This window comes from Stenella coeruleoalba (genome assembly GCF_951394435.1).
Source record: "Stenella coeruleoalba genome assembly, chromosome: 8".
Classification (NCBI taxonomy): domain Eukaryota; kingdom Metazoa; phylum Chordata; class Mammalia; order Artiodactyla; family Delphinidae; genus Stenella; species Stenella coeruleoalba.
In genome coordinates, this window is record NC_137154.1 from 26697563 (window position 1) to 26725447 (window position 27885).

Genomic DNA, 27885 nt, shown 5'->3' on the forward strand with positions numbered 1-27885 from the left:
ATCTCCCATTCTCAAATATTTATCCTAATAAAGGGATGGAGTGAACTGTATAATACAACAACTGAAACGACCTTTTGTATCTAGGTAAGGAGAGTATATAGCTGATTAGCTTTACGTAAAGACACTAACTTTACAACGTTTGGCTCAATCCTCTTCAGAGCCCAGCTGTCTTGGGTATCCAAGCACTTGGCCAATTGTGTAGCATGAAGGCACCACATCACCAAAATAATTCACTAACAGAGAAACAAGGTACATCTTAATATAAAACAATATACCAGCAAGGACTCCAGACACAATCCACTTATGTTTTTACAACATAATTTAATTTGACTGACTTCATTTGAAGGTCTGTTCCTCTTCAGATCACAGTGAAGTAACCTAACTCATAAGCTGTGTCACTCCATACAGCCACCTAGACATCAGAGATCTGTGTGAACCACACTACAAAGCTATTGAATCACGATTCCTATTCTTTTCATGATATATTTCTGACATGTTTTTAAATGCGCTTAATGTATGAGAAAACTCCCCACAAGAATTATAAAGGCACAAAAATCTATTCAATAGATATTATTCATATGAACATTTTATAAATCCTAAAAAGATTTTCCAAAGTGTTCATCTGGTTGTCTGAAGTGCAAAGCCTAACCTTGAATAACTACATGCCTTTCAAGGGAACATAGGAAGCAGTCTGGAAGCATCCTTACAAACAATAAGTTAAATATGTCCAACTGGAACTCACTGATTAAATTCACTAGTTAACATTGCTTTCAAAATGCATAATATCTAGAAACTGAATATTACTAATCTTTTATTAGGTTTGCTTTTCTAATGAGCCTGGCCAACACTGCCCTAAAATGTCAACCAAGAATACAGAAGTGTAAATGAAGGAGAAAAAACACAGGTACTTTACTTTAGGTCACCTATCCTAGACTATTTCTTTTGATAATTCTTTTGTGAAGCAAAAAATATGGATTTCAAGGGCTCCTTTAAACGATCTTTTACAGAAATAAATGGTTGTAGGTAATATTATGAGGCTTTCCTTACAAAAGAGCACCAACTTTGAGCTGTGAAATATGAGAAAGTGTTCAACATCCGCCAGTAAAACATCTCCTGCCTCCTTTCCAAGTATACAGAACGCAAACTTATTTTATACTATACGTTAATGCAGGGCAGGAAACAAACATATTTAAAGCACACACCATGAAAAGAAAGTTCTATAATGAACTATCACCACATGCAAAAAGGATTCTGTATAACAAAGCTATTTCCATGTCCCCAGGGGTTGACCCAGAAAAAAAGAGTGCTTTGACCTGGTTATAACAACTCTCTCTCTTGGTAACCTATCCTGGTCTTCAACAAATTATCACTCTCAAAGTTTTTCCTTCTATCAAATCTAAATCCTCAGTGTTAGAAGTTCAAGTTCATTTCCTTCTTTCAAGGAGCTATTTATTGAAGATGGGTAAAGAAGTAAAAATTAATGTCGGTAATCAAGAGAAATGACAATACAAAACCAGGTTTATCATGAGATTTTTGAAATAGCTCTAGTATGAAAGGCTTAAAACCAGCAAGTTGTATCTGGATAAGAAACTTCTATTCCTTATCTAAACAGCAAGCCAATTTCAATTTAAAACTGAAACAAAGCATTCTCACTATTTGGAGCCCCTGGTAATGAAGGAAATATTTAGTACTTAGATCTGAGGTACTAAAATGTCATGAAAATTTGTATTTCTACTGTCCTTCTAGAAAAGCTCACCCACCTGAAAAACATGCAAAGCAGACAGACATCATATAAATCCCCAGAAGATCTGCCTATTTATTGGAATCATGAATCAAGCCCAACCTCACTGTATTTGGTTTGTCTAAACTTTGTTGTGACCTCGTCAATGAGTTATAAGAATCTCCTGAGATGCAGTAGGCTAGAGCTCCTTCAATTAAAACCTCTAAACCAAGGATTCAAAGCTCAAAAGAAATCCACATTTGCAAAGACTTCTCAAAGGCAATGAGAAAGGCTTGAAGATGTTGGTTATTTGTTCTTCTAACATCTCTTAAACCTCCTTCATGTAATTCTACTGCTCACTTTTAACCCTGCTTCCTATTTCTCCCATTTCTGGTCTTACTCACCCAATATCCTAGCAAGGGAGAATATTTTTTGATTCCTGATCTCTCCCTACCTCTTTTCTCTGTCTGACAGTAGGTTTCTAGTCAGTTTCACTGATAAGTTCTTTTTTTTTTTTGCCGTATGCGGGCCTCTCACTGTTGTGGCCTCTCCCGCTGCGGAGCACAGGCTCCGGACGCACAGGCTCAGCGGCCATGGCTCACGGGCCCAGCCGCTCCGCGGCATGTGGGATCTTCCCGGACCGGAGCACGAACCCGTGTCCCCTGCATCGGCAGGCGGACTCCCAACCACTGCGCCACCAGGGAAGCCCACTGATAAGTTCTTAATAGTACCAAGCTGTGGAGTGGCAAAAATGCAGAGCGACAGTGCAAGTACACACCCTACACTCCTTAAGATACAGTTTTGTGGATTATCCTCACCTTAAGCAAATCAGCACCCCAGAATAAACACTGGTAAAGACGTGCAAAGCACCATGAGAGACTCTCATCTACAGTAGAACTTGGTCACTTTAGAAACATAGGTAACTTCTCACACACAATACATCCATGTTTATTAGTTTCTACACTTTCACAGAAATTTTACCATGTGAAGCAAGGTCAGAAAGATGTATCTATGGATAGAATTCATCCTCAAATGAAACCACCTCTACATTCTTTTGCCAGAAGTGCAAGAATTTACAGAAGAAATACAACATTGGAAAGATGCACATAAATGCACCAAATAGAAGGAGGACCAATATTCAAGCCATATTTGAAAATTAATCCAAATTCATTGCAAAGTTATATTTATTGGTTTCTTAACATTTTTTAAAAAGTACTGTTAAGTTCATCAGTCTTAAAAAAGTAGAAGGGCTTTAGAGATGATTAGTATTATGAAAGTGACTATTAAAAACTAATACCCCAGTACATAAGCAAATTGCTTATGAAGGCTTTCCACAAAGGAATCACACACTAACTGTAAGAAAGACTTAATTTTACTGATACAACTCCCTCTGAAAACAGATATGGATATTCTATATATATTGTTGGCTTTAACCTATAATGTTGTATCTTAGAAATAAAGCCTTATTTCTCAAATCAAATTTTCATAACCTTAGTAGTAGGAGCCTTACAATCATTTTGTTAGGTTTGATCGTGTACTGGTGCAGGGCATGGGAGGAGATTCAATAATCAAGTACAGAGACAGTGAGCTTTTATCAACACATGTGAGTCAATGCTGAGCCTGGTGCGCTATGGCAGAGTGCAATTGAGTGTTTTCCCCACAGGCTGTGGCTGATTATCGACTCCCCCCATTAGCATGTAGGGTGCATATTGAAGGTTCAGATAGAAGGCTGAGGGACTGCTATCCCAAGGCCAGGGCTGAAAGACAGCCTATCACTTCGCGTAACTGCAGTCCATGTGTGACAAACCTGACCTACATTTGTCCCTTTCTTTCTCACAAGAGCTTGTCACTGTTTTAAGAAGCTATTTTCTAAAATGCATAAAAGAAATGACTTTTAAAATTGCTTAGGAAATGTGCGTTCCTAAGATATCATTTATAACAATCTTACAAAGAATATAGTTTATCCTGGAGATAATCATGAAAACCTAGCCTAAAACAAGTTCAGAGACAGCAAAGAGTGCTTTAAGATGTTATCCTTTATAGTATCTTCCTATAGATTGTCATTTATACAGTATATAGTCTTAAAAGTACTCAATGAAAATTTTAATCAGTACATAATTAAATTTAATAAAAAGAAGTTTTTAAACATAAAAAACGTATTAATTAGGAATGTGTAATTAAGCATTTTTCATTAGTTATAAAAAGTAGCTTTCATGGCTTCACAAGAAGCCACATCCTAGTAGTTTTGCTGACTTCTCAATGGATACATAGTAATCGCTACTAAGAATAGGGCATAATTAAAAACAGTGACGGGAGGGAAGGAGTAAAGGAGGCAATAACAACTTGGTGCAAATGCTGAAAAGCGTCCCCCAGAAATGGCTGCAGACTGTGCTTCACAGAGCTGCCAATGTGCTGGGGCTCCTCACCACAAGTACCTACCATGCCGCTGCAGGTCATACTCTTTTTTTGTTTCTTCATTCCCTAGAATTTTCCATGCCTGATCAACTTCGATGAACTTCTGTATACATTCCTCCACTGTTCCTGCTGGTACATCTGCACTTTGTTTATCCGGATGATACTGCCAATCAAAAACAAGAGGGGGGGGTGATGAGTAGAGAGGGTGGGGGGATAGGTTAAAAAAAAACCTCTAAATCTGAGATTTCGTTAAGAGAGAAGGTAATGAGAAGATGAAAACTAAGATGCCAAGCAACGAAACAACAGTGTTGGGCACCGGAGACAACTGCCAGGTTAATTAGAGCACTGGAGTGGCTATAAATCCACCCGTGACATGATCTGCCACAATGTGCAAAAACAGCATTTTCTGGATAATTTGCTGATGGAATCACTGGTCTCATGGACAATTTACCCAGAGAGGATGACTAACACAAACAGAAATAGGTACATGCAGACGAGCAGGACCTGACAGAGGAAGAGTACAAACTCTGTACAGAGTATGAAGCTCTCCTTATACAATACGCTTGGCTGTAGATATCATAACAATGGACTACTACTAGCTTTTCTTTTGAAATTACACAATTATTACTTTAAATTAAAACACTTCTCATCTTCTGGCTCAGCCCTGAAGATTTTAAAGTTATAAATCCCCAAACACAAATTTGTATTGAAAAATGGTTATTTCAGGGCAGATTTGTAAGAAACAATTTTAAAGAACTCAACAAAACATTTGAATACAAATTAATTGGTTAGTAAATCTTTCTTACATTTGTTTTCATGCTGAACTTTCTCCACACTGCTGGTGATCCTCACTAGCAGAGCAAAGGCTATTGTGATATTTGGTTGCCCAGAAGAACTAATGAACATCATGTATGCTGGGAGAAAGATTACAGGGCAAACAAAGAGAATCAGGCTTCCATTTTCCCTCTGGGAAACTATTTCTTTTCTTCTCCTCCTATGCCCAAATCTATCAGCTATTAATATTTAAATATTTAAGCTAATTAATATAATGACTGAAGAAAAGGAAACTTAGGCTTTATTGTTTCATCTTTTTTAGGCCATGATTTATCAAATGATGCTCATGAAAGTTATTCCCATACTGAGGTTTAAGCAATCCTTAAAGCTAGGATATTACGTAATGTACCAAAGCCAAAATAGAGTAGGCTACATTAAGTTCTCTACCTAACCCATCTTCTAACACTATGTGAAGAAGTTCTGTATAACAAGTTTGGTATGAATCAATGTTATTTCATGCAACATGCTCAAATACACCACTAGTATACATTTAAGATGTATCAATACTTACATGTGAAAACACAATCTCAGAATGCCGCTAACATTGAGTAAGGCCCTAGAGAAACCATGCTAATCTAGCAGCTGTATCACAGAAGTACAGACTAGAAGATAGGTAATTTCTAATAGGCCACTACAGAAACCAGTAGTGCTTGGTACAATGAACAGAACACAATGGACTAATCATACACCAACCAGACCAAGAAAGCCCTACAAAACCAAGAATTAGTTCCTGGCTGCCCCAAACTAAAAGCTATCACTAAATTTTGAGTCATATATCAGTTCTATGGTAGTCAAAGCACAATTCAATCATTTTCCCTAATTTGGTATTTTCCTATTATTTTAAATAAGTAATTCACCATCTGAGGCTTTTAGATCTATTCTGTTGTGCTAATAGAATGCAATAAATTTTATGCTGTGATATAGGTTTTAATTAAAAAATGAAAGTTATAGCAAGAAAATAAGTATGTCATTTGGGGTACCAAAATCCTCAGTCCAATCTGCTTCGACAGAAAGTTCCAGAACAAAATGAAGGTCTAAAAAAGATAATATTCTGTGGTAGGCTGATAATAGCCCCCTAAAATATCAGGTCCTAATCCCTAGTTCCTGTAAATGTTACCTCATTTGGAAAAGGGGTCTTTGCAGATGTGAATTAAGTTAAAGATTGGGAAGATTATCCTGAACTGTGCAGGTGGGTCCTAAATATAATCAAAGAATTTTTATAAGAAAGAGGCAGAGGGAGATGTGACACACAGAGGGGAAGGTGATGTGAAGACTGTGCAGAGAGATTTTAAATATTGGCCTTAAAGACTGGAGTGATGAGACCGTAAGCCAAGGAATGCTGGCAGCCACCAGATGCTAAAAGAGACAAGGAATGGACTCTCCCCCTAGAGCCTCTAGAGGAATGGTGGCCCAGCCAATACTCTGATTTTGGCCCAGTTATACTGATTTTGGACTTCTAGCCTCCAGAATTGTGAAAGAATAAATTTCTGTTGTTTTAAGCCACCAAGTTTGTGGTAATTTATTCCAGCAGCCACAAGAAATTATACACAATCTAAATACATCTACAGTTTAAAACTAGAATATAACAGACACAACTTCTAAAGATATTTCAATTAAAGGTCTATTAATAAAATGGTGTCATTATTATGTACATTTATTTATATATATATATATATATATATATAAAAATGGGTCTTCATTGCTGCACACAGGCTTTCTCTAGTTGCAGTGAGCGGGGGATACTCTTCGTTGCGGTGCGCAGGCTTCTCACTGTGGTGGCTTCTCTTGTTGCGGAGCACGGGCTCTAGGCGTGCGGGCTTCAGTAGTTGTGGCACAAGGGCTCAGTAGTTGTGGCTCACGGGCTCTGGAGCGCAGGCTCAGTAGTTGTGGCACACGGGCTTAGTTGCTCCACGGCATGTGGGATCTTCCCAGACAAGGGCTCCAACCCGTGACCCCTGCATGGCATATGGATTCTTAACCACTGTGCCACCAGGGAAGTCCATTATGCACATTCTTAACTTAAAATATGCAAAGATTCTTTACTGCACACAAAAATCAAGCCTCTAATACTAGGTTCCAAGACTGTCTGATCCCAATGAACGTTAATTTTTCCTACTATTTCTATATTGGAGCCCTCCCATGAGAAGCAGGCTCAAGCATTCACTAGCACCACAAGGACCACAGTCATTTTCCTCTGTTGTCAAGGCTTATTTTATTTTATTTTTTAAGGTTTTTTTTTCAGGGGGCTGTGTTGGGTCTTCATTGCTCCACGCAGGCTTTCTCTAGTTGCGGCGAGCGGGGGCTACTCTCCGTTGCAGCGCGGGCTTCTCATTGCAGTGACTTCTCTTGTTGCAGAGCACGGGCTCTAGGCGCGCAGGCTCAGTAGTTGTGGCGCACGGGCTTAGATGCTCCACGGCACGTGGGATCTTCCCGGACCAGGGCTCGAACCCGTGTCCCCTGCACTGGCAGGAGGATTCTTATCCACTGCACCACCAGCAAGTCCCATCAAGGCTTATTCTTTGCTCTTCTTCACTTTGAATCCCACTAGCCAAACTTTCCCACTGTTGAGAGCCCAAAGCTATTCCTACTTCATTCACTCAATGACCAAATGAAAGACAGAAAATCTATAGCATCCTGTGTTCCAGGGTCTGACTTACTAACTGAGGAGCCAGAAACAGCCACAAAAAGATAGCATAAGCTTTCTTACTTTAGAAAAATGCCAGCTAAATCATACAAACAGCAGGGAGTCCTGAGGAAAACACTCACCAATCAAATATAGAAAATATTGATACTCTTAATTAACAGAATAGGTATATACTAAAATCAATGTTGCAAAGTTCATTTATTTTAACTTCTATCTGCTACCAGGACTAAACTGAAATGCATTTTGCTGGAATTGGAAGAACTTAAGTCACCTAGAAACAAGGAACTCAAAATTAAGAAATCAGCAAATCTTTCAACAAACAATTGGAAAATTAAAGTTTAAGAAATTACCAATTGCAATAGCCTCAAGGTCAAAAAAATGGAAAGAAATGCAAAGAAATAATATGTTCATGATGGGAAGATCATGTCCATCTTTCCTAAACTGATACACAAATTTTATGCAATTCCTATAGAATTCCAGTGAGCCACTCTGAAGAAGTAGACAAGATGATGAAAATATTTACATGGAAAAACAAAGGATCTAGAACAGGCAAAAGAATCTTCAAAAAGTACATAGTTGAAGGACTTACATGATTTCATGACTTAATATAAAGCTATGGTAATCAAGACTGTAGTACTGGCATAAATATATAAAAATAGACAGTGCAACAGAAGAGTCTAGAACTAGAACATATGTATACAGTCACTTGATTTTCAACAAAGGTGCCAAGGCAGTTCAACTGGGAAAGGACAATCTAGAACAAATGATGTTGAAACAACTGGATGTCCATGTGGAAAAAAATTAACCTCAATCCCAATCTCATTACATACACAAAAATCAATTCAAGATGAATCATAGATATAAATATAAAACACAGAACCACAAAGCTTCTAGAAGGGAACACAGAGAATATCTTTGTCCCTTGGCAGGGACTGCTTTGACAAAAAGCACAAACTATAATGAAACAAAATGGATAAACTGAACTTCATCAAATTTTAAAATTTTCTGCTCATCAAAGATACCATTAAGAGAGTAAACAGACAAGCCACAGTCTGGGAAAAAAAATACTGGCTAAATAATTATCTAACAGAGGACTTGTATCCAGAATAAACAAACAAACAAAAATCCTATAAATCGATGGTAAAAAGACATACTAATTAAAAATCAGGGGGAAAAACCTGAACAGACGTTTTTCAAAAGAAGACATGAATAGACAATTACACACGAATGTACATTCAAACCTTTTCATTAATTATCAGGGAAATGTAAATTAAATCATGAGATACTTTTAAACACCTAATAGAATAGCTCAAATAAAAAAGACTGATGACACCAAATGCTGATGAGAATATGGAATATCTGGAACACTCATATGTTGCTGGCAGGAAACAATTTGGCAATTTGTTATAAACAAACACACATATCTACTCTGTGGTCAAGCAATTCCACTTCTGGATAGTTACCTAAGAGAAATAAAACATAAAAATGTATGTCCACAAAGAGACTTATCAAAGAGTGTACTAACACTCTTATTCATAACAACCACAACCTGGAACCATAACTGTCTATCAACAGGAGAATGGATAAACTATAGTATATCCATAGGGGAATACTATTCAACAACATAAAAGAAAAAAACTATGATACACTCAATAATAACACAGATGAATGTCTAAAACATTATGTTGGGACTTCCCTGGCGGTCCAGTGGTTAAGACTTCACGTTTCCACTGTAGGGGGCATGGGTTCAATCCCTTGTTGGGGAACTAATATCTCACATGCCCTGGTGTGGCCTAAATAAATTAATTAATTAAATATTATGTAGAGCAAAAGAAGCAAGAACAAAGGGTACATAGTATATGATTACATTTATATGAAATCCAAATTCAGGCAAAATTAAATCTATACAGTTGGCCCTCCATATCTCTGGATATGCCATTCTATATAAAGGACTTGAACATCCTTGGTTTTTGGTATCCTCAGGATGTCCTGAACCAATCCCCCAAGAATACCTAGGGATGACTATAGTGATAAAAGTTAAACGTTGGTTTCCAGGTTGGAACAGGGTATAGGGATATAAGTTAACTAGAAAGGGACATAAGAGAATTTTCTGGAAAAACAGAAATGTTCTATATCTTGTTTGGGGTGGTAGCAACATGGTATCAAATTTCACCAAACTGAATACTTAAGATCCATGCATTTTTCAGTGTATGTTGACCATATCTCATAGAAAAATACCTTCAAATATGGCTAAATGTTTTAAAAGGAATTTAATGAATCTTTCTAAGCCACAAAGGAAAATGAGAAATTTCTTTCAATATTAAACAGAGAAAAGTAAAATGAAAACATAGAAAACTAATGAAAAGACAGATATGAATTAGTGAAAAGTTTGAATTACAGCCTAGTTTATGGAAATATAGTTTTACTTACTTTCAAGTACATATGCCAACCTCCAAAAACTTTAAAACATTTAAAAAAGTTTAGTGTTGCTGAGTAGAGGACTAAAGTACATTCAAAATTAAAATAGGATAAATATGTCACAACACTAAAAATACCGAGAGAGTATCTCTCTGTGATTCTTTATTATAATAGGACAAAGCTGTCTATCTCCAAAGTTTTAGCAAAGTGCTATTTTACTATTCTTAATTGACTTGACACTCACAACTTTACGGTCTATGTAACTTCCTCACATGAGGGGAAAACTATTCAATTATATAGACCTATGGTTTTCAAATCCCCAAGCCACTTATTGAGGATGAGAAAAATGAACACAAACAAAAGAGTAAAAAACTGTCTTGATACAAAAATAAAGGATCACTCATGACACTACAAAAGATATACAGAAAATAATTTTTTAACAGAATTGGTATGTGCTATCTACTTACAATCTAATTGATAACTAATATTTTAATTATGGACTCTTAATTCTGACTAGCTGAGATTTTATGGCAATGGGTTGTTCAATATGGAACATTTTATTTTGATTTTAGATTTTCTCCATAGAGTAAATCCAAGTGCTTTCAAAATTCCTAATTCTGGAGTGACTGTCACATTGTGTCAGCTCAGTGCAACTCAAAATGCGGTCATCAGATTTGCAGCATCAGCATTATCTGAGAGTTCGTTAGAAGATGGCCCCATCTCAAACCTACAGAGCGGGACCCCAGAATCTGTTTCACCGAACTCTCCAGGCAATTATTATGCATGCTAAAGTCTGAGAAGCACACTGTTAGCCTCTACTGCTTAAAACAAAGAATTATTTGCAAGTTAGAAAATGAGTGCTTGATAAAAATTTCCCCTTGACAGATGCATTCCTCCAAATACTAAAAAAAAAAGTGACACTCCGCAACTGTTAACCTATAACACCACAAAGAAAATTACATTAAGTGTACCAAGTCAGAAATTTTTCGATATTTGATATCTTTTGTTCAGTAATCATAAATGCCAACCTCTTTATTTCATTGTTTGCACAAATGCCAACTTACTTCAGTGATGAAGAAGCTGATGAAATCTGAACAATATGCAAATGGTATTTTAACCTGTTGAATTTTTTTAAAGAGGGGGGTATAATTTGTATGAGTCTTCAGCTACTGAAGACTGCAATGGTGTCCACTGATAGGTTTAACACAAGTGCCAAGTGTTTCTCTATTAGAAAACACAGAGACAAGTGTTTTTCTACTAGAAGGGGAAAGAAAATTGAAGTATGTGTAAATTGTGAAAAGAGTATATAATACAATACATTGTGAAAATTCTAGCAACTTCTAAAAGTTTTTAGTGAAAATTAATATATTCATTATATTACCAAATGAATCATACTTCCAAATAACCTTTTCTATTCACTAAGCAACGTAAAATTGAAATGAAATGGTATTTCTTTACAGTGAATGCCTAAGACAGTTTTATGGTAAATTAACCACTACACAATAAGGTAATATTGGACCTAAACAGAGGTCGATCTGCTTAAATGCCTTTCTTACATTCCTTTTTAAAAGGAAATATTGCTTTATTTTACCAATAGCTTGCTACTTAAACGTTAAATCAAACAAAAAGTTAAGGAGGTCATATATTAAGCCTTTACTACACATTTGTGATTATACTGTTTGATTAAAAAAATACTGACTGCAAAAAAAAATAACAACTATGAAAAGGACTTCGGGCAAATTTGATTAAACAAAAATTCCCACATCATCATGCTGATATTATTTGATCTACCAAGGTGGCCCCTGAGCATACAGCACTTTGATTTTTCTCTATACATTAACAATGAGTTTAGTACCATTAACAGAATGCTAGCTCTCATCACTAGTTTCACACTTTCTTGAATTCCAGAACCAAATTTCAAATATCTTCTAAGAGCTATCTTATTAGCACTACAAGTTCAACACATCTAAAACCCAATTTATCATCCAGACTCTAAAATTAGTTCCTTCTCCTGCTGAATTCCTTGTCTGTTAAGATCACCACCGAGCTTAATAAATGCTGAATGAATGCATGAAAGAAAAATACATTTCCTAATAATCCAAGCTACAATATCAGGGTAACCTCCCTTTTTCTCATCCCATTAAGCACCAAATTTTGTAGATTCTACCTACATAATGTTCTTTCTATTCCTAATGACAAACCTAGTTCAAACCAACAGTAGCTCCTACCTAGTCTCCAGCATTCATCTTCTAACAGCTCTCCAGTGCATCTACCTGCTTCCAAATTCACTCGCCTTAACTTAAAACCCTGACCATGTTATTCTCCACCTCAAAAATTTTAATTGTCCACATATTTCATAATAAATGAGTCATATTTAATCCTTACAAGTAAAGTCCTCCAATAAAAGAACCCAACCTACCATTCAAGCTTTATCTATTACAAGTCTTATAGATATGCCATCTATGTCAGTCTAGTCATTCTACACATTCTAGACTAGACCTTCAGATATCACCCTTGAACATTCATACCTCTCTGTTTCCATGTCTTACTTACGCTGTTGTCTCCAATGGAACATCCTCCACTAGTTCAAATGTACCTCTTCCATGAGGGTGTGTTTAATATCCCTAGTCAGAGGGCATCACACTAGTTTTGTATATGTGCAACACTGTATCTTAACCGTATCTGTATCTCTTGCCAAGCCCCAATAGGACCAATGCTGAATTTCCATAATATCACAGTAGATACACATTTCCAAACAGATTATAATGCAGAATACTACTGAGGGACTTCAAAATGCAGCAAACATATAAACACTGAATAAAAGCTTATTGTGGGTCATTTTTATTTAGACTTCCCATGCTTTTGTGAGTCCAGTCATCACTACATTTTGAGGCACTCATCACCTCTAAAGATAATAAAAACTCATTTCTTTGGACCTCAGTTGTGAAATAAAATTGAAAAGGTCAAGTTGACAGAATTATGCAATAGGCATTAGTAAATATGACCACAGTAATATGTGACAACTAAAATAGCATTCCCCAACATTTTTACTGGTGAAGAACTGCTTTTGATTTATCAAAGTATTAAATATAGGCTCCATTAAAATATTTCATGAAAATTAGATTCTTAATCTTTGATAATTTTATAAAAACCAAGGACCTTTTCCCTAAAGTGCTTATCACATCATTGTCTCTCCTCTCAAAAGAACTACAGTTCAGTCAATAAAAGTTAATTCCAAAGCAACTATACCCCAATTAAAAAAGAAAAATTAATTCCAAATAACTCCATCTCTTTGTTCTTATTCTTTAAACACTATGACAGGTGGCCCTCACCAACACTGCCGAAGCCTCTCCCAACTCTACCTTTTCATCTCCTTCTCTCACATAGCACCGTCTTATGCTCGTCTCTCTTCCAATCTCCCCTCAAAACTCCTCCAAAATATGCCCCAGATCCTAAGAGGTCCTGTAGTGTAACACCCGCTGCCCCACCTGAAGTGAACTGGTAGAGTCCTGATTACCTGCTGCAGAGACCAAGGCTCATATCTGAGACCTCACTTTCCTTCCACATCTGACACAAGTGGGATGCCTGAATTTCTGCCTGTAAACCCCATTCTGCCACCACCCACCAGAAAAGAAGAATCAAGTGTGGCTGGAAGGAAAGAGGCCAAGGGCATGAGTGCTCCCCACCACTGGGCCTCTGAGGTTTCTAGAAGTTAAGGATGGAGACAACGGGGTCTCTTAGGCAACTAGTAAAGAACTAGGGTTGTAGGAGAGCAGTTTCTCTCTGCCATTTTGCAACACAACAAACTTCCATAATAGCCTTCTACAGAAGGGTCTACCTGCAAAGAAAATAGATGAGGAAACCAGGAAGGAGTACAGAATCACCTTATCTAATTCTCCTCAGGTTCAAGAAAGTCTTCCTACTACACTTCTTGGTCTTGCTTGCCGTAATTGGCAATGGTTATTAACCTCTCAAACGCACTATACAACAAGGGGGAAAAAGACTGTCCTTGGATCATCAATCAGAACAGATAGTACAATTATACATATTAAACCCTAACTTTCCATCACTTTGAAAAACTAGAAATTCCTAAGTTGATATATTTAAAAAACAAAACCAAAACAAACAACGCCCCCCCACAAGGACATCTCCTTTCCCAAAATAATCTTCCCTGGTTCATTGCTATCCCCACCTCCCTCAAAGTATGTATCTTTCTATACCTGTTTTTTTTTTAAATGCTGAATTACCTATGTTTATTGATAGCTTGTAATTAGCAGACCTCTTAAAAAGTTGTTTTATATTTGAAGAAACTGAAAGACAAAATATCAAGTAATATTATTCAAATGAATAATATGTTGAAGTATATATTTTAAGGGTCAGACACAAGAATTTGTGTGACTAAGGCACAGCTAATCTTACAGAGTAGGACTGTATTATTATAATTAATTTAAGTGAAATTATTAGGATTCAAAGTTAATATAGCCACTCTCCTTTTCAAAAATTATTGGTTTTTCAGATATAAACTTGTGATTTTAATTTTCTCCCATTCTACCAAACCCTGGCTTTTTTTTTTAATTTTATTGAAGTATACTTGATTTACAATGTTATGTTAGTTTCAGGTGTACAGCAAAGTGATTCAGATATATACACACACACACACACACACACACACACACACATATATATTCTTTTTCAGATTCTTCTCCATTATAGGTTATTACAAGATATGGAACATAGTTTCCTGTGCTATATAGTAGGTTCTTGTTGTTTACCTATTTTATATATAGTAGTGTGTATTTGTTAATCCCGAACTCCTAATTTATCACCCCTACCCTGTCCCCTTTGGTAACCACAAGTTTGTTTTCTATGTCTGTGAGTCTATTTCTGTTTGCAAATAAGTTCATTTGTATCATTCTTTTAGATTCCACATATAAGTTATATCATATTATACTTGTCTTTCTCTGTCTGACTTACTTCACTTAGTATGATAATCTCTAGGTCCATCCATGTTGCTTCAAATGGCATTATTTCATTCTTTTTCATGGCTGAGTAATATTCCATGTTACATATATATATGTGTATATATATATATATATATATACACACATATATATACACACACACACACACACACACACACACACACACACACACACAACATCTTCTTTATCCATTCCTCTGTCAATGGACATTTAGGTTGTTTTCCATGTCTTGGCTATGAATAGTGCTGCTATGAACATAGGGGTGCATGTATCTTTTCCAATTACAGTTTTCATCTTTTCTGGATATATGCCCAGGAGTGAAATAGCTGGTTCATATGGTTCACTTTATTTTTAGTTTTTTAAGGAACCTCCCTACTGTTCTCCATAGTGGCTGTACCAACTTACTTTCCCATCAACAGTGTAGGAAGGTTCCTTTTTCTCCACACCCTCTCCAGCATTTATTATTTGTAGACTTTTTGATGATGGCCATTCTGACCAGTGTGAGGTGATACTTCATTGTGGGTTTTTTTTTTTTAAATGAATTTATTTTATTTTATTTATTTGTTTTTGGTTGCTTTGGGTCTTCGTTGCTGCACGCGGGCTTTTGTCTGGCTGCAGCAAGCAGGGGCTACTCTTTGTTGCGGTGCATGGGCTTCTCATAGCGGTGGCTTCTCTTGTTGCGGAGCATGGGCTCTAGGCACGCAGCCTTCAGTAGTTGTGGCACACGGGCTTAGTTGCTCCGTGGCATGTGAGATCTTTCCAGACCAGGGCTTGAACCTGTGTCCCCTGCCTTGGCAGGTGGATTCTTACCCACTGCACTACCAGGGAAGCCCTTCACTGTGGTCCTGATTCACATTTCTGTAATAATTAGTGATGTTGATAGAGCACCTTTTCATGTGCCTGTTGGCCATCTGGACGTCTTCTTTGGAGAAATGTCTACTTAGGTCTCCTGCCCATGTTTTGATTGGGTTGTTTGATTTTTTGATATTGAGCTGTATGAGGTGTTTATATATTTTGGAAATTAATCCCTTGTCAGTTGCATCATTTGCAAATATTTTCTCCCATTCCATAGGTTGTCTTTTCATTTTGTTTATGGTTTTCTTTGCTGTGCAAAAGCATTTAAGTTTAATTAAGTCCCATTTGTTTATTTTGCTTTTGTTTCCATTACTCTAGAAGACAGATCCAAAAAAATATTGCTGCAATTTATGTCAGAGTGTTCTGCCTATGTTTTCCTCTAGGAGTTTTATAGTACCCAATTTTACATTAGGTGTTTAATCCATTTTGAGTTTAGTTCTGTATATGGTGTTAAAGAATGTTCTTATTTCATTCTTTTACATGTAGCTGTCCAGTTTTCCCAGCACCACTTATTGAAGAAACTGTCTTTTCTCCATTGTATATTCTTGCTTCCTTGGTCATAAATTAATTGACTGTAAATGAGTGGGTAAATGCAGAAAAAGCTTTTGATAAAATTCAGCATCCATTTTATGATGAACAAAAAACTCTTTGGAAAGTGGGCGTAGAGGTAACATACCTCAACATAATAAAGGCCACATATGACAAACCCACAGCTAACATCATACTGAAAGGTGAAAAGCTGAAAGCATTCCCTCTAAGATCAGGAACAAGACAAGGATGCCCACTCTTGCCACTTTTATTCAACGTAGTTTTGGAAGTCCTAGCCATGGCAATCAGAGAAGAAAAACAAATAAAAGAAATCCAAACTGGAAAGGAAGAAGTACAACTGTCACTGTTTGCAGATGACATTATACTATACATAGAAAATCCAAAAGATGCCACCAGAAAACTACTAGAGCTCATCAGTGAATTTGGTAAAGTTGCAGGACACAAAATTAATACACAGAAATCTGTTTCATTTCTATATACTAACAATGAACTATCAGAAAGAGAAATTTAAACAATCAAATTTACCATCACATCAAAAAGAATAAAATATCTAGGAGGGGCTTCCCTGGTGGCGCAGTGGTTGAGAGTCCGCCTACTGATGCGGGGACATGGGTTCGTGCCCCAGTCCGGGAGGGTTCCGCATGCTGCGGAGCGGCTGGGCCCGTGAGCCATGGCCGCTGAACCTGCGCGTCCGGAGCCTGTGCTCCGCAATGGGAGAGGCCACAACAGTGAAAAGCCCGCGCAAAAAAAAAAAAAGGCCAGCAAAAAAAAAAAAAATCTAGGAATAAACCTACCTAAGGATGCAAAAGACCTGTACACTGAAAACTGTAAAACACTGATGAAAGAAACTGAAGAGGACACAAACAGATGAAAAGATATTCTTGGATTGGAAGAATCAATATTGTTAAAATGACCATACTACCCAAGGCAATCTGCAATCTACAGATTCAATGCAATCCCTAACGAATTACCAATGGCATTTTTCACAGAACTGACTTTCTAAAAAAAAAAAACTCTATTGAGCTATAATTCATATACCAAAAGATTCACCCATTAAAAGTCTACAATTCAGTGGTTTTAGAATATTCACAGAATTGTTTGTGCAACTATATCACTAATTTCAGAACATTTTCACCACCCACTAAAGAAATCCTGCATCCATTAGCAGTCATTTGCTATTTCTCTTTCCTCCTATCCCCCAACCAATCTACTTTCTGTGTCTGTGGATTTGCTTATTCTGGACAGGTATGATAGACACACTCATGCATAGCATATATACATACACATATATTAATTAATTTTAAAACACATTTGTGATTTTTAAGTATCTATAAAAATGAACCTTCCTCAGTTACTTTGGGAATGTTGGTGAATAGCTAAGAATGTGAAAGAGTATATAAACAAAAAGTATATGCTCTTCTTGAGCTCAAAATTTAGTTCCATAACATAACAGACCTTACTAAGGCATTCATTGTGAAAAGTCCTGTGAATTTATTTATTGATATAATAGGATCCTACATATAACACAGTCCCACAGTCCCCAGAGAAAGCCTTACTGTAAAGCTTCAGTGTGATTATGTAGCAGCCAAATTGACAGAACAGTATGAGGAAGTGTACATCTACCAGACTTGCTAATGATTGCCTCTAATCTTCAAAAGAGTTATTTTAACACCATTAATATTTTTTAAGAGACCTTTTGGTCTGATCATAGCTGCTTTAAAATCTCTGCTAAATGTCACTATAACAATGATTTCCTTTGAAACCACGTTAAGAGACTCATTCTGAGATTATTGGCAGTTCCAAGAAAATGGGGTAAAAAAGGAGGAAAAAGAAGAAGAGGAAGGAGGAGGGGAGTAGGAGGATAGGGAAAGGCAGAGGAAGGGGAAGAGAGGGGGTGGTGGAGAAAGAAGTGCCGGCGAAGGGGGAGGGAGACAGAAGAGGAGCAGAAGGAATAAGAGGAAAAGCAAGCATAAGCGAGGGAAGAGACTGAAAAACATTGAAGGGAAGCAAAGCCATGAAATATTTACAGGAGGTACTGATGTTTTTCAAATAAAAGAATTGAGAGGTAGACTGCAGGAACTGGATTCACAGAAATGAAGAAATGTAAGAAGTAGGATGATACGTGGCTGGGTAATTTAATTCATGGCAAAACCTTTCATTACCAAGATCAACCTCTGTAATATACTTTGAAATGTGAGATTTACTAACTCTAACATACAATCTTGAATCAAATCGTTTGCTAGTCACATGCCTTTTCTTTTGTTGGCTATATGCAAGTGTAATACAACCTCTTCCTCTTTGTACATAAGATTTTTAATCTTAAGCAATAGGTTACATTATATCCAATTTAAGTGTAAACCAGATTGCCCCCACCCCCCAAAAATCGTATCAAACAAGTTTTTGATGACGTACTCAACATGAGCTACACAGAGAATTCCAAGCTTAACACTCTGCCTCCAATATCGCCCGATGATAATTAGAAGCAGTATGCTGGCTAACTTCATCTACCCTCTGGGGTCAGGGAAGACACGGTTTTTGTATAATTAAGGACTTAAAGAACCAATGCCAAACTTATTCTTGCTAAATAAGAGTGGTCACATACACCTACAGATCCTACAGAGCCGCTTTCCTGCAGCAACTCTGAGCCCCACTCTGTAAGCCATCAAGGCCATCAGGTACTAATTAGGTAGTGTGTTCTGTCAACGCTTTCATGCTCTTCTTTTATTAATTGATCATTCTGCCACATTAACAATACTAGTACACGTGCATTGAATTCCCTCAAGTACTTTACCCAAGATAGAAAAGAAGATATGAGAATGTCACAGATTTACATTACCTACCTCATATTTGAATCAACACTAAGACTGTTTCCTCTAAAAGTTATCTATTTCTTTTACTTGCAGAAATGCTCCCCTAAACTTAAAATGTACAAATTTTCCTTTAATAAAATGTAACTTCCATTGATTTAACCCTTATAAACTACAATGGGAATAAAATTCCCATTTTCATAAAGAAGTGTTCAAAAATTAATGGTGGGATTAAATGCATAAAGGCTGGAGAGGTAGTGGCAATTCTTCTTAATTCTAACCACCTAATGGCGAGGGAAATTTGCCTAAAATGAAACTCCATAAACAAGAGAAGTGACCTTAGTCTGATAAAAACTGATGAGTAAAAAGAAAGCATTTAATAACTGTAGTTAAATTCAATGAATATAATATAGTATTTCTGAGATAAAGGTCTAAGTAAGCTTCTTGGGACACTGAGAAAACACACATCCTCTGAGATACTTTTTGGTTTTCCTTATTGCAAATCACTGTTATTATGAAGCAGCCATTAAAGAGCTGGTGAGGAAGTGCCGTTAAGATGGTGCAGTAGTGATTCTCTAATGAATCTGCGTACAGTTTAGGTACCAAGAGAGATACACACTGACTGACATGGCTGAGTTTTGTTTCATTTTCTGTATGACACTTACTAGCTTAAAACAAGATTATGTTACAAAAAGTTAGGTATAAAATTACTACAATTGTGTCCTTTACGCTTTGACAATATATTAAAATTATGAAGGATTGAAAAAAACAATTACAAAGGTAAAGTCAAGTACAACTCACTACTGCCACCTAATGCTTAGTAAAATATTGCCTAAAGAAGCAGTCAACACCTCATGTACCACTTTATGCAACCGTAAACTGTTGAAACATGATTTTAAAAACATCTTCATGGTTTTCTAATTCAGATAGGGAAAATATAATCCATGTTCAAGACTGGCAGCCCAAAAGTGTGTTTATCCATTCAAAAAAGGCTCATTAACCACTTTACTACAAATCAGATACCGTGCTAGCCAATGAGGATCCATGATGGACAAAAACCAGGATCCCTGCCCTTGATGGACTCAGAGTCTAGCGGGGGAGTGCAGATAGGTAAACAATTAATTATAATGGGAAGGATGAGGTGCTAAGAAAAGATGACAGCATGAAAAAGTTGTTAACTTAGAATAAATTTCGGGAGGTTTCTTAATAAAGACACTTGACTGGGTTTTTTTTGTTTTTTTTTTTTTTTTTTTTTTTTGACTGGGTTTTGAAGGATGAATAGGAGTCGGCCTGTGGAGGAACTGTGGAAGGGTGGAAGGGGAAAGGCATTACGTGCAGAGAGAAACAGCAAATACAAGACAGGAGAGTACTAAGATGGATATTAGAGTTACGAATAGCAGAACTGTAAGCTACGGTGGAAATGAGTAAAAGAACCAGTGAGTAGGGAAAGTTATGAGATGAAGTTGAAAAGCCAGATTGAGCTTAGACCATAAAGGAACTTTTTAGTATGCTAAAAAAAACATGGACTTTTCCCTACTTAAAACTTTACTTACTTGTTTCAAAGACAAAAAAAAATCTAACCTGATGGTGGGATGGAAGGGGTATGGAGAATAGGTAGGCAGAACTGCAAAAAGGAAACTACTGCAGTCCTCCTGCAACACTTCTGAGGAACTCTGTGAACAATGCTCAGGAGGAAGACAGGAGACAGACAAGGGGAAAGGTGGGAGCCTGGGGACATAGACTTGGAAGGCACCTGTGAAGCAGATAAAGCTACAGGAATACGCAGAGAGCAGTCCTTCTCAACTTTTTGAGTTCTGAACTCCTCCGTGAATCTGATAAAAAGCTGGGGGAAAGGAAATACACACACAATTTTGTGTACAATTGAGGGATTAAAACCTCTAAAAGAACCTAAGCCTTAGATTAAGACAAGAGTTGGTGATAGAGTAAGAAAGATAAAACTCTGAAGGACAGTAACATTTACATCAGATAAAGGAAAAGATGCTAGAAAAGAAAACAGAGCAGTGAGCAACAAGGTAACCGGGAAACAGGATCCAGAGAAGCCCAGGGAAGAAAGTTCTAAGGCAGATAAAAGACCTGTGACAGTAGTAAACCCACAGAATATGGTAAGTAGGGGGACATGGGCCATTTTAGTAGGCACCATTGAGAAGAAGGGCAGTAGTGAGAGAGGGGTGAGAAGCAAGTAGATGGTAGTCAAGGAATGTGTGGCAAGGTAGAAGAGCGGAGAGACAGAGTAGCCAAGGCCAAAGGGGAATGTTTTCAGAAGACGTTTTACTGGATGAGTGGGAAAAGCTAGTGAAAAGGGAGAATTCAAGACAGAGGAAAAAAGGGAACTGGAGCAGGCCTAACCATAAAATATGAAAAACTGAACTCTCATTCTGGGTTTGTTATTGCTAGTCATGTGACCCTAGAAAAGTTATTCAGTTGTACAAGATTTCTTCACCTGAAAAATGGAGAGAAAGCTTGCTAAACTACAAGCTACTTATGAAAGTAAGAACCTTTGTCCATCATATTACCATGAACTATATCTGCAGCACCTAGCACAGTGCCTGTAAGACCCGCAATAAATCTTTAATGAATAAATTATCTGTCCATACACCTCACAGTGTTTTGCTAAACTCAAATGACATAATGTGAGTGAACACATTCTGAATACAATTTAAATTTTTTTAAATGAGGGTGGCATGAGAGGAAGGTCATTGTAAGACCTCCAACGTAAATTAATAAATGCAAGAGATGTTCATTATTCAAGGATTCTATATTTGCAAATTCACCTACTTGCTAAAATTTACTTGTAACCCCCAAAACAACACTTATAATGCTCTCACAGTCATTCACAGAGATGCACAGAGTGGTAAAAATTTTGAATCATCTAACATGCACGTTCCCAGCTGAGGTCAAACAAGGATTTCATGTTTCAGCTCTCATACTGCATGTAAATAAGTGACCTTTTTACAGATTATTTAGTGCCACATTTTTCATACTTTGTTTTTCGTTGTCATTTTTTACTGTTTAAAATGATCCTCAAGCATAGAGCATTAAGTGCTGTCTAGTGTTCCTATGTACCAGAAACCTATGATGTGCCTTACGGGGGGAAATACATATTTTAGATAAGCTTCTTCTTTCAGGCATGAGTTACAGTGCTGTTGGCCCTGAGTTCAACATTAATGAATCAACAACGTATATTAAAGTGTCTTTAAGCAGAAGCATACATAAAACAAGGTTATGTACTGATCACTTGCTGAAAATATTGTGACCAGAGGCTCACAGGAACCTAACCCTGTATTTCCCCTATGAGCAATGTTTCAGTGTTTGCTAATTCTGTGTTTGTGGCAACTTTAAAGAACATAACCACAGCAAATAAGAAGAACTGACTGTATAATAATATATATATTACAATTAATTTACACCCATCACTTTTGAGAGCTCTCTCTCCCCTCCTTCTCTCCTGCCACACCCCAGGAAATCCTTAGCTAAGAATATTGGCCATGAGGATTCTACGCCCTTCTTCCAACCATAGCCATGCCTTACCCCCCTCCTTCTAGGGGCTTAGGACACAGGAATTCACTGCCCAAACAGCCTCAAGTCATAGGAGTGTAGACCACAGTAAGGACCCTGGGCGGGTGTGGGAAGAGAAGGAGGCAGGACAGTGGTGGCTTCCTCTGCCCTGCTGCATTAAGGCATGGAACTCCAAACACTCTACATGCAATCCTGGCTTTCCAGGTCAATATGAAGGGATATTTGTCATGAAAATATATTTTTCAAGATAAAAGAACTTATTTAATATTATGTTAGCTTGACTTATAGCTTTTAAATATTTAAGCATCTGTCACATAGACCCCCATTTCTAATCTTTTTCTAAGCCTAAGTAAATATTAATATTTACTTGTTAATAAATAAGTAAATATTAAATGGGCCTTATTAATATTATGTTACGGCTATCACCTTTTCATAACCTTATCAAAAGAGGAAAAAAACAGTTCAAGAAATGTCCTCAGATTTTTAGTGACCTTAGTGGTAGTTTACTTAGCTTGAAAAAGGAACAACTCTTTCAACAATAATTAAATTTATAAGATTTACTTAGCTTCCAGGGAGATCACAGTCAATCATATGGCAGACCATGAGTGATTTAACCTTTACATTTCTGGTATCTTCACACATTTTAACACAAGACAACAAAGCAACAGGTATATCTTAATATATAATTTATTTCAGATGTTTTAGTGGCTTAGTATGTGTGTAAGTAGTATGTGTGTAAGATGGCATTCGCAGTTCAGTCAGGGATATCTAGATAGTCATAGAATTTGAGGGAGTTCTAGATGCAGAAAGTCCATTATAAGAGTAAATCCTAAAATTTGCTTAATACACCTGAGAAGATCATGGCTAAAACAAAACATGATTAAATACTTAGCTTTTCTGGCCTTTCTTATTACGCAACAAGTGTTCCAGTTGAGTACTTCACCACCTGAAGCTCATTTTAACACTGACTTTCTAAAAGCCCAATACTAAGATTGTAGAATAATGTGCCACATTATTTTTAAATAATTTTTTAAATTACAAGATAGTATGCAAGGGCCACTGTGATTATGAAGCAGTCGTGTCCAAACTAAAAGATGCATTAAAATGGGTAACTAAGGCTTTTTAAAAAACCTTTCTTAGTCTTACAATTTTAATGACTATTAATTCCTCCTTCCTAAGAAAAGTATCCTTTAACTTAATAAACTGAGAACTATACACTTATATTCCCTATTTTGTTTTTCAGATACTGTCCTTTAAGTAGCAATACATTTATTCTTCTTGGTCTCAATATTCTCCTCTCAACATATTTAAAGTTCTCAAAACTATGTCTTCAGACTATTGAAAACCTAAAGCACTAAAGGTTCTACAGTCTTGGCTAAACTATTAAAAATGAACTGTAACAGCTGGACAGCCTCCGAGGACAGCTATAGACAAAACATCGGCTCAAAGATGGCCACAGGTCAAATCACTTCACATGCTGTGGCTCTATTTTGTCATCAGTTCACATGGATCAAGGACCATCTAACATCATCACTGAACCCATAAGGAATAACAGAAAAGGGAGAACAGTACTGCAACCAACATAGAGAGGACAAAATAACAGGAGACAACTCCCTTCTTAATCCTATTCTATTTCAGCAAAATCCAGTGCAATCAACCAATGCATGTAGAGAGAGTCTATTATACAAAGTACACAGAGTTGGTGCTACCAAGGACAGAAAAATTACAGACAGGACTCCTGCCTTCAAAAACTACATTTAGCTGAGAGGCAGCCATAGGCATAAGTAATTACGGTAAAGACAGAATGTGGTCAGTGGGACAACAGAGTTACAATGTATCAATGGAACACATAAGGTGAGACTTTCAGGAAGGAGTTATTTTGAGCTGTACCTTAATGGAAAGTGGACTTCCTCCTATTGAATGGGAAGGAATGGAAGAATGGGAAGACTGCTTCTTGTTTCCATTGGTGGTGGACTTGCTTATTCAAACCAATCTTTCCATTGAAAACAACTGGATAAAAAATCTGGATAAATATGTATGTGTGTGTGTGTGTGTGTGTGTGTGTGTGCGTGTATATATATAACTCTTAAAAGCATCGAAGAGTTAACAAGATAGTAAAGAATTCCAGGACAAAACTGAAGGGAAAACAGATAATCAAGGACAAAGGATAGGGCTGCTTCTGCTCCAAGGGTATTTCACCTATTCTGGAAAGTATCCTGGAAATAAACTTTCATTCTGATAACCTTATTTGGCTTAAGGTGGTTACACACATCAGGGAGGGAATGCCTGGAGGAAGAATAAACAGGTTATTGGACTAGAAAACATGAAAGCTGAAAATGAGTCTAACACCCAGCTGTGCAGAGGAGACCCATCCTGTTACATTAGAATGAGGGACTGAGGCCAGTGTGGGCAGGGTATGTTCCCACACTTACTGGCCCTTGACCTTCTTTCCCTACAATATAGCAACCTGGTGTGTGTGGGGGGTGGGGGGGGGTCATTTCTCTTTCACAAACTACAAGCAAAACTTGTTGTGCAACCCTGCTCTCCCGTTTCCGCAGTCTGGTAATAGTACTAATTTCCCAATACAGCACTAATTTCTCTAACTGAACACTTACAGAAGAGTTTTCTTAGGTGTCAAGGTTCAAAGGCAATGTGAAAATGCCATTTAATCAAAACTACTCTTGAAAATCTTTAAATTTTCCATTAAGTGTAATATTTGAATTTTCATGAGTACAACTCTACACAGCAATCTGTATATATAAGTGCATAACATATACAGTAATGAACACATGATAAAAAGCACACAACCAAAATATAATTTTACCATTTTAATTTTTTTCTTTTTTTTTTTTTTGCTGAACACTGATAACTAAATTTGCATTTTTTTTTTGCTGAACACTGATAACTAAATTTGATATCATCATGCAATATTTTTATATGGCCCTTCATGGTTCTCTAACAGCATCCTGTACACAATTTCTGGTGATGGTGATAAATTATAATAAGGAACTACATGCAAGACACTGGCTAAATGCTTTACATTATTTCACTTAATCTTTATGAAAAAAGAAAAGAAGAATAAGAAAAATCTTTATCTCAATTTTTACAGATAAGGGAACTGAGGCTCAGAGAGGTTAAGTCACTCCTCTTGGGTCACACAAATCATAAATGGCACAAGTGAGACTCAAAGGCAGGGCAAAGTGATACAAAGCCAGGACTCTGAATGACTATGCTATACATAAACTTCCTTATGAAACCACATTTTAGAATTTATATACAAGCATATCTCATTTTATTGAGCTTCATTTTGCTGTGCTTCACAGATATTATGCTTTCTACAAATTAAAGGTTTGTGGTGACCCTGTGTTGAACAAGTCTCAGCACCATTTTTCAAGCAGCATTTGCTCACTTTGTGTCTCTGTATCACATTTTGGTAATTCTTTCAACATTTCAAACTTTTTCATTATTATTGTACTCGTTATAATGATCTGTGATCAGTGATCTTTTTTTTTTTTTTTTTGCGGTACGCGGGCCCCTCACCGCTGCGGCCCCTCCCGCCGCGGAGCACAGGCTCCGGACACGCAGGCCCAGCGGCCACGGCCCACGGGCAGCCGCTCCGCGGCACGCGGGATCCTCCCGGACCAGGGCACGAACCCGTGTCCCCTGCACCGGCAGGCGGACTCCCAACGACTGCGCCACCAGAGAAGCCTGATCAGTGATCTTTGATGCTATTGTTGTAATTGTTTTGGGACACCACAAACCACACTCACATAAAATGGTGAACTTAACAATGTGTGTTCTGACTGCTCCACTGACCTGCTGGTCCCTAACTCTCTCTTTCTGCTCGGGCTTCTCTATTCCCTGAGACACAACAATATTGAAATTGGGCCAATTAATAACCAAACAATGACCTCTAAGTGTTCAAGTAAAAAGAGGAGTCACCTATCTCTCACTTTAAATCATGAACTGGAAATGATTGCTTAGTAAGGAAGGCATGTCAAAAGCCAAGATAAGCTGAAAGCTAGGCATCTTGCAACAAACAGCCAAGTTGTGAATAAATGCAAATGAAAAGTTCTTGAAGGAAACTAAAAGTGCTACTCCAGTGAACACGTGAATGATAAGAAAGCAAAACAACCATCATTGCTGACATGGAGAAAGTTTGAGTAGTCTGGATAGAAGATCCAACCAGAAACAACATTCCCTTAAGCCAAAGCCTAACCCAGACTAAGGCCCTAACTCTCTTTAATTCTATGAAGGCTGAGAGAGGTGAGGAAGCTGTAGAAGAAAAGTTTGAAGCTAGCAGAGGTTGGTTCATCAGATTTAAAGAAAGAAGCCATCTCCATAACATAAAAGTACAAGTTGATGTAGCAAGTGCTGATGTAGAAAAGCTGCAACAAGTTATCCAGAAGATCTAGCTCAGATAATTAATGAAGGTAGCTGCACTAAACAACAGATTTTTAATATAGACAAACAGCCTTATATTGGCAGAAGATGCTATCTAGGACACTCATAGCTAAAGAGGATAAGTCAATGCCTGGCTTCAAAACTACAGAGGACAAGCTGATTCCTTTGTTAGGGGCTAATAAAAGAATTAGCTGAATTTTAAGCTGAAGCCAGTGCTCATTTACCATTTTGGAAATCCTAGGGCTCTTAAGAATTATGTTAAATCTACTCTTCCTGTGTTCTATAAATGGAACAATAAAGCCTGGATGATAACACATCTGTTGACAACATGGTTTACTGAATATTTTAAGCCCACTGTTGAAACCTTGTGCTAAGAAACAAAAGATCCCTTTCAAAATATTACTGTCCATTGACAATCAACTGGTCACCCAAGAGCTCTTGATGGAGATGCACAATAATATTAATGTTGTCTTCATGCCTGCTAACACAACATCCATTCTGCAGCCCATGGATCAGGGAATAATTTTGACTTTCAGGTCTTATTATTTAAGAAATACATTTCATAAGGCTATAACTACCATAGATAGTGATTCCTCTAATGGATCTGGGCAAAGTAAATTGAAAACCTTCTGGAAAGGATTCATCATTCTAGATGCCATTAAGAATATTTGTGATTCACGGGAAGGGGTCAAAATACTAACATGAACAGGAGTTTGTTAG

General features: G+C 37.1%; 1 protein-coding gene across 2 annotated transcripts in view; it reads right to left on the reverse strand.

Moving 5' to 3' along the window:
- DNAJC24 (DnaJ heat shock protein family (Hsp40) member C24) overlaps nt 1-27885 on the reverse strand; it is a 60997-nt gene that overhangs the window by 11785 nt on the left and 21327 nt on the right. For both annotated transcript variants that reach the window (XM_079930697.1, XM_079930696.1), the window contains exon 3: nt 4160-4298. In XM_079930697.1, the coding sequence (XP_079786823.1) occupies nt 4160-4298 (139 nt within the window). The remainder of the gene's footprint in view (nt 1-4159; nt 4299-27885) is intronic.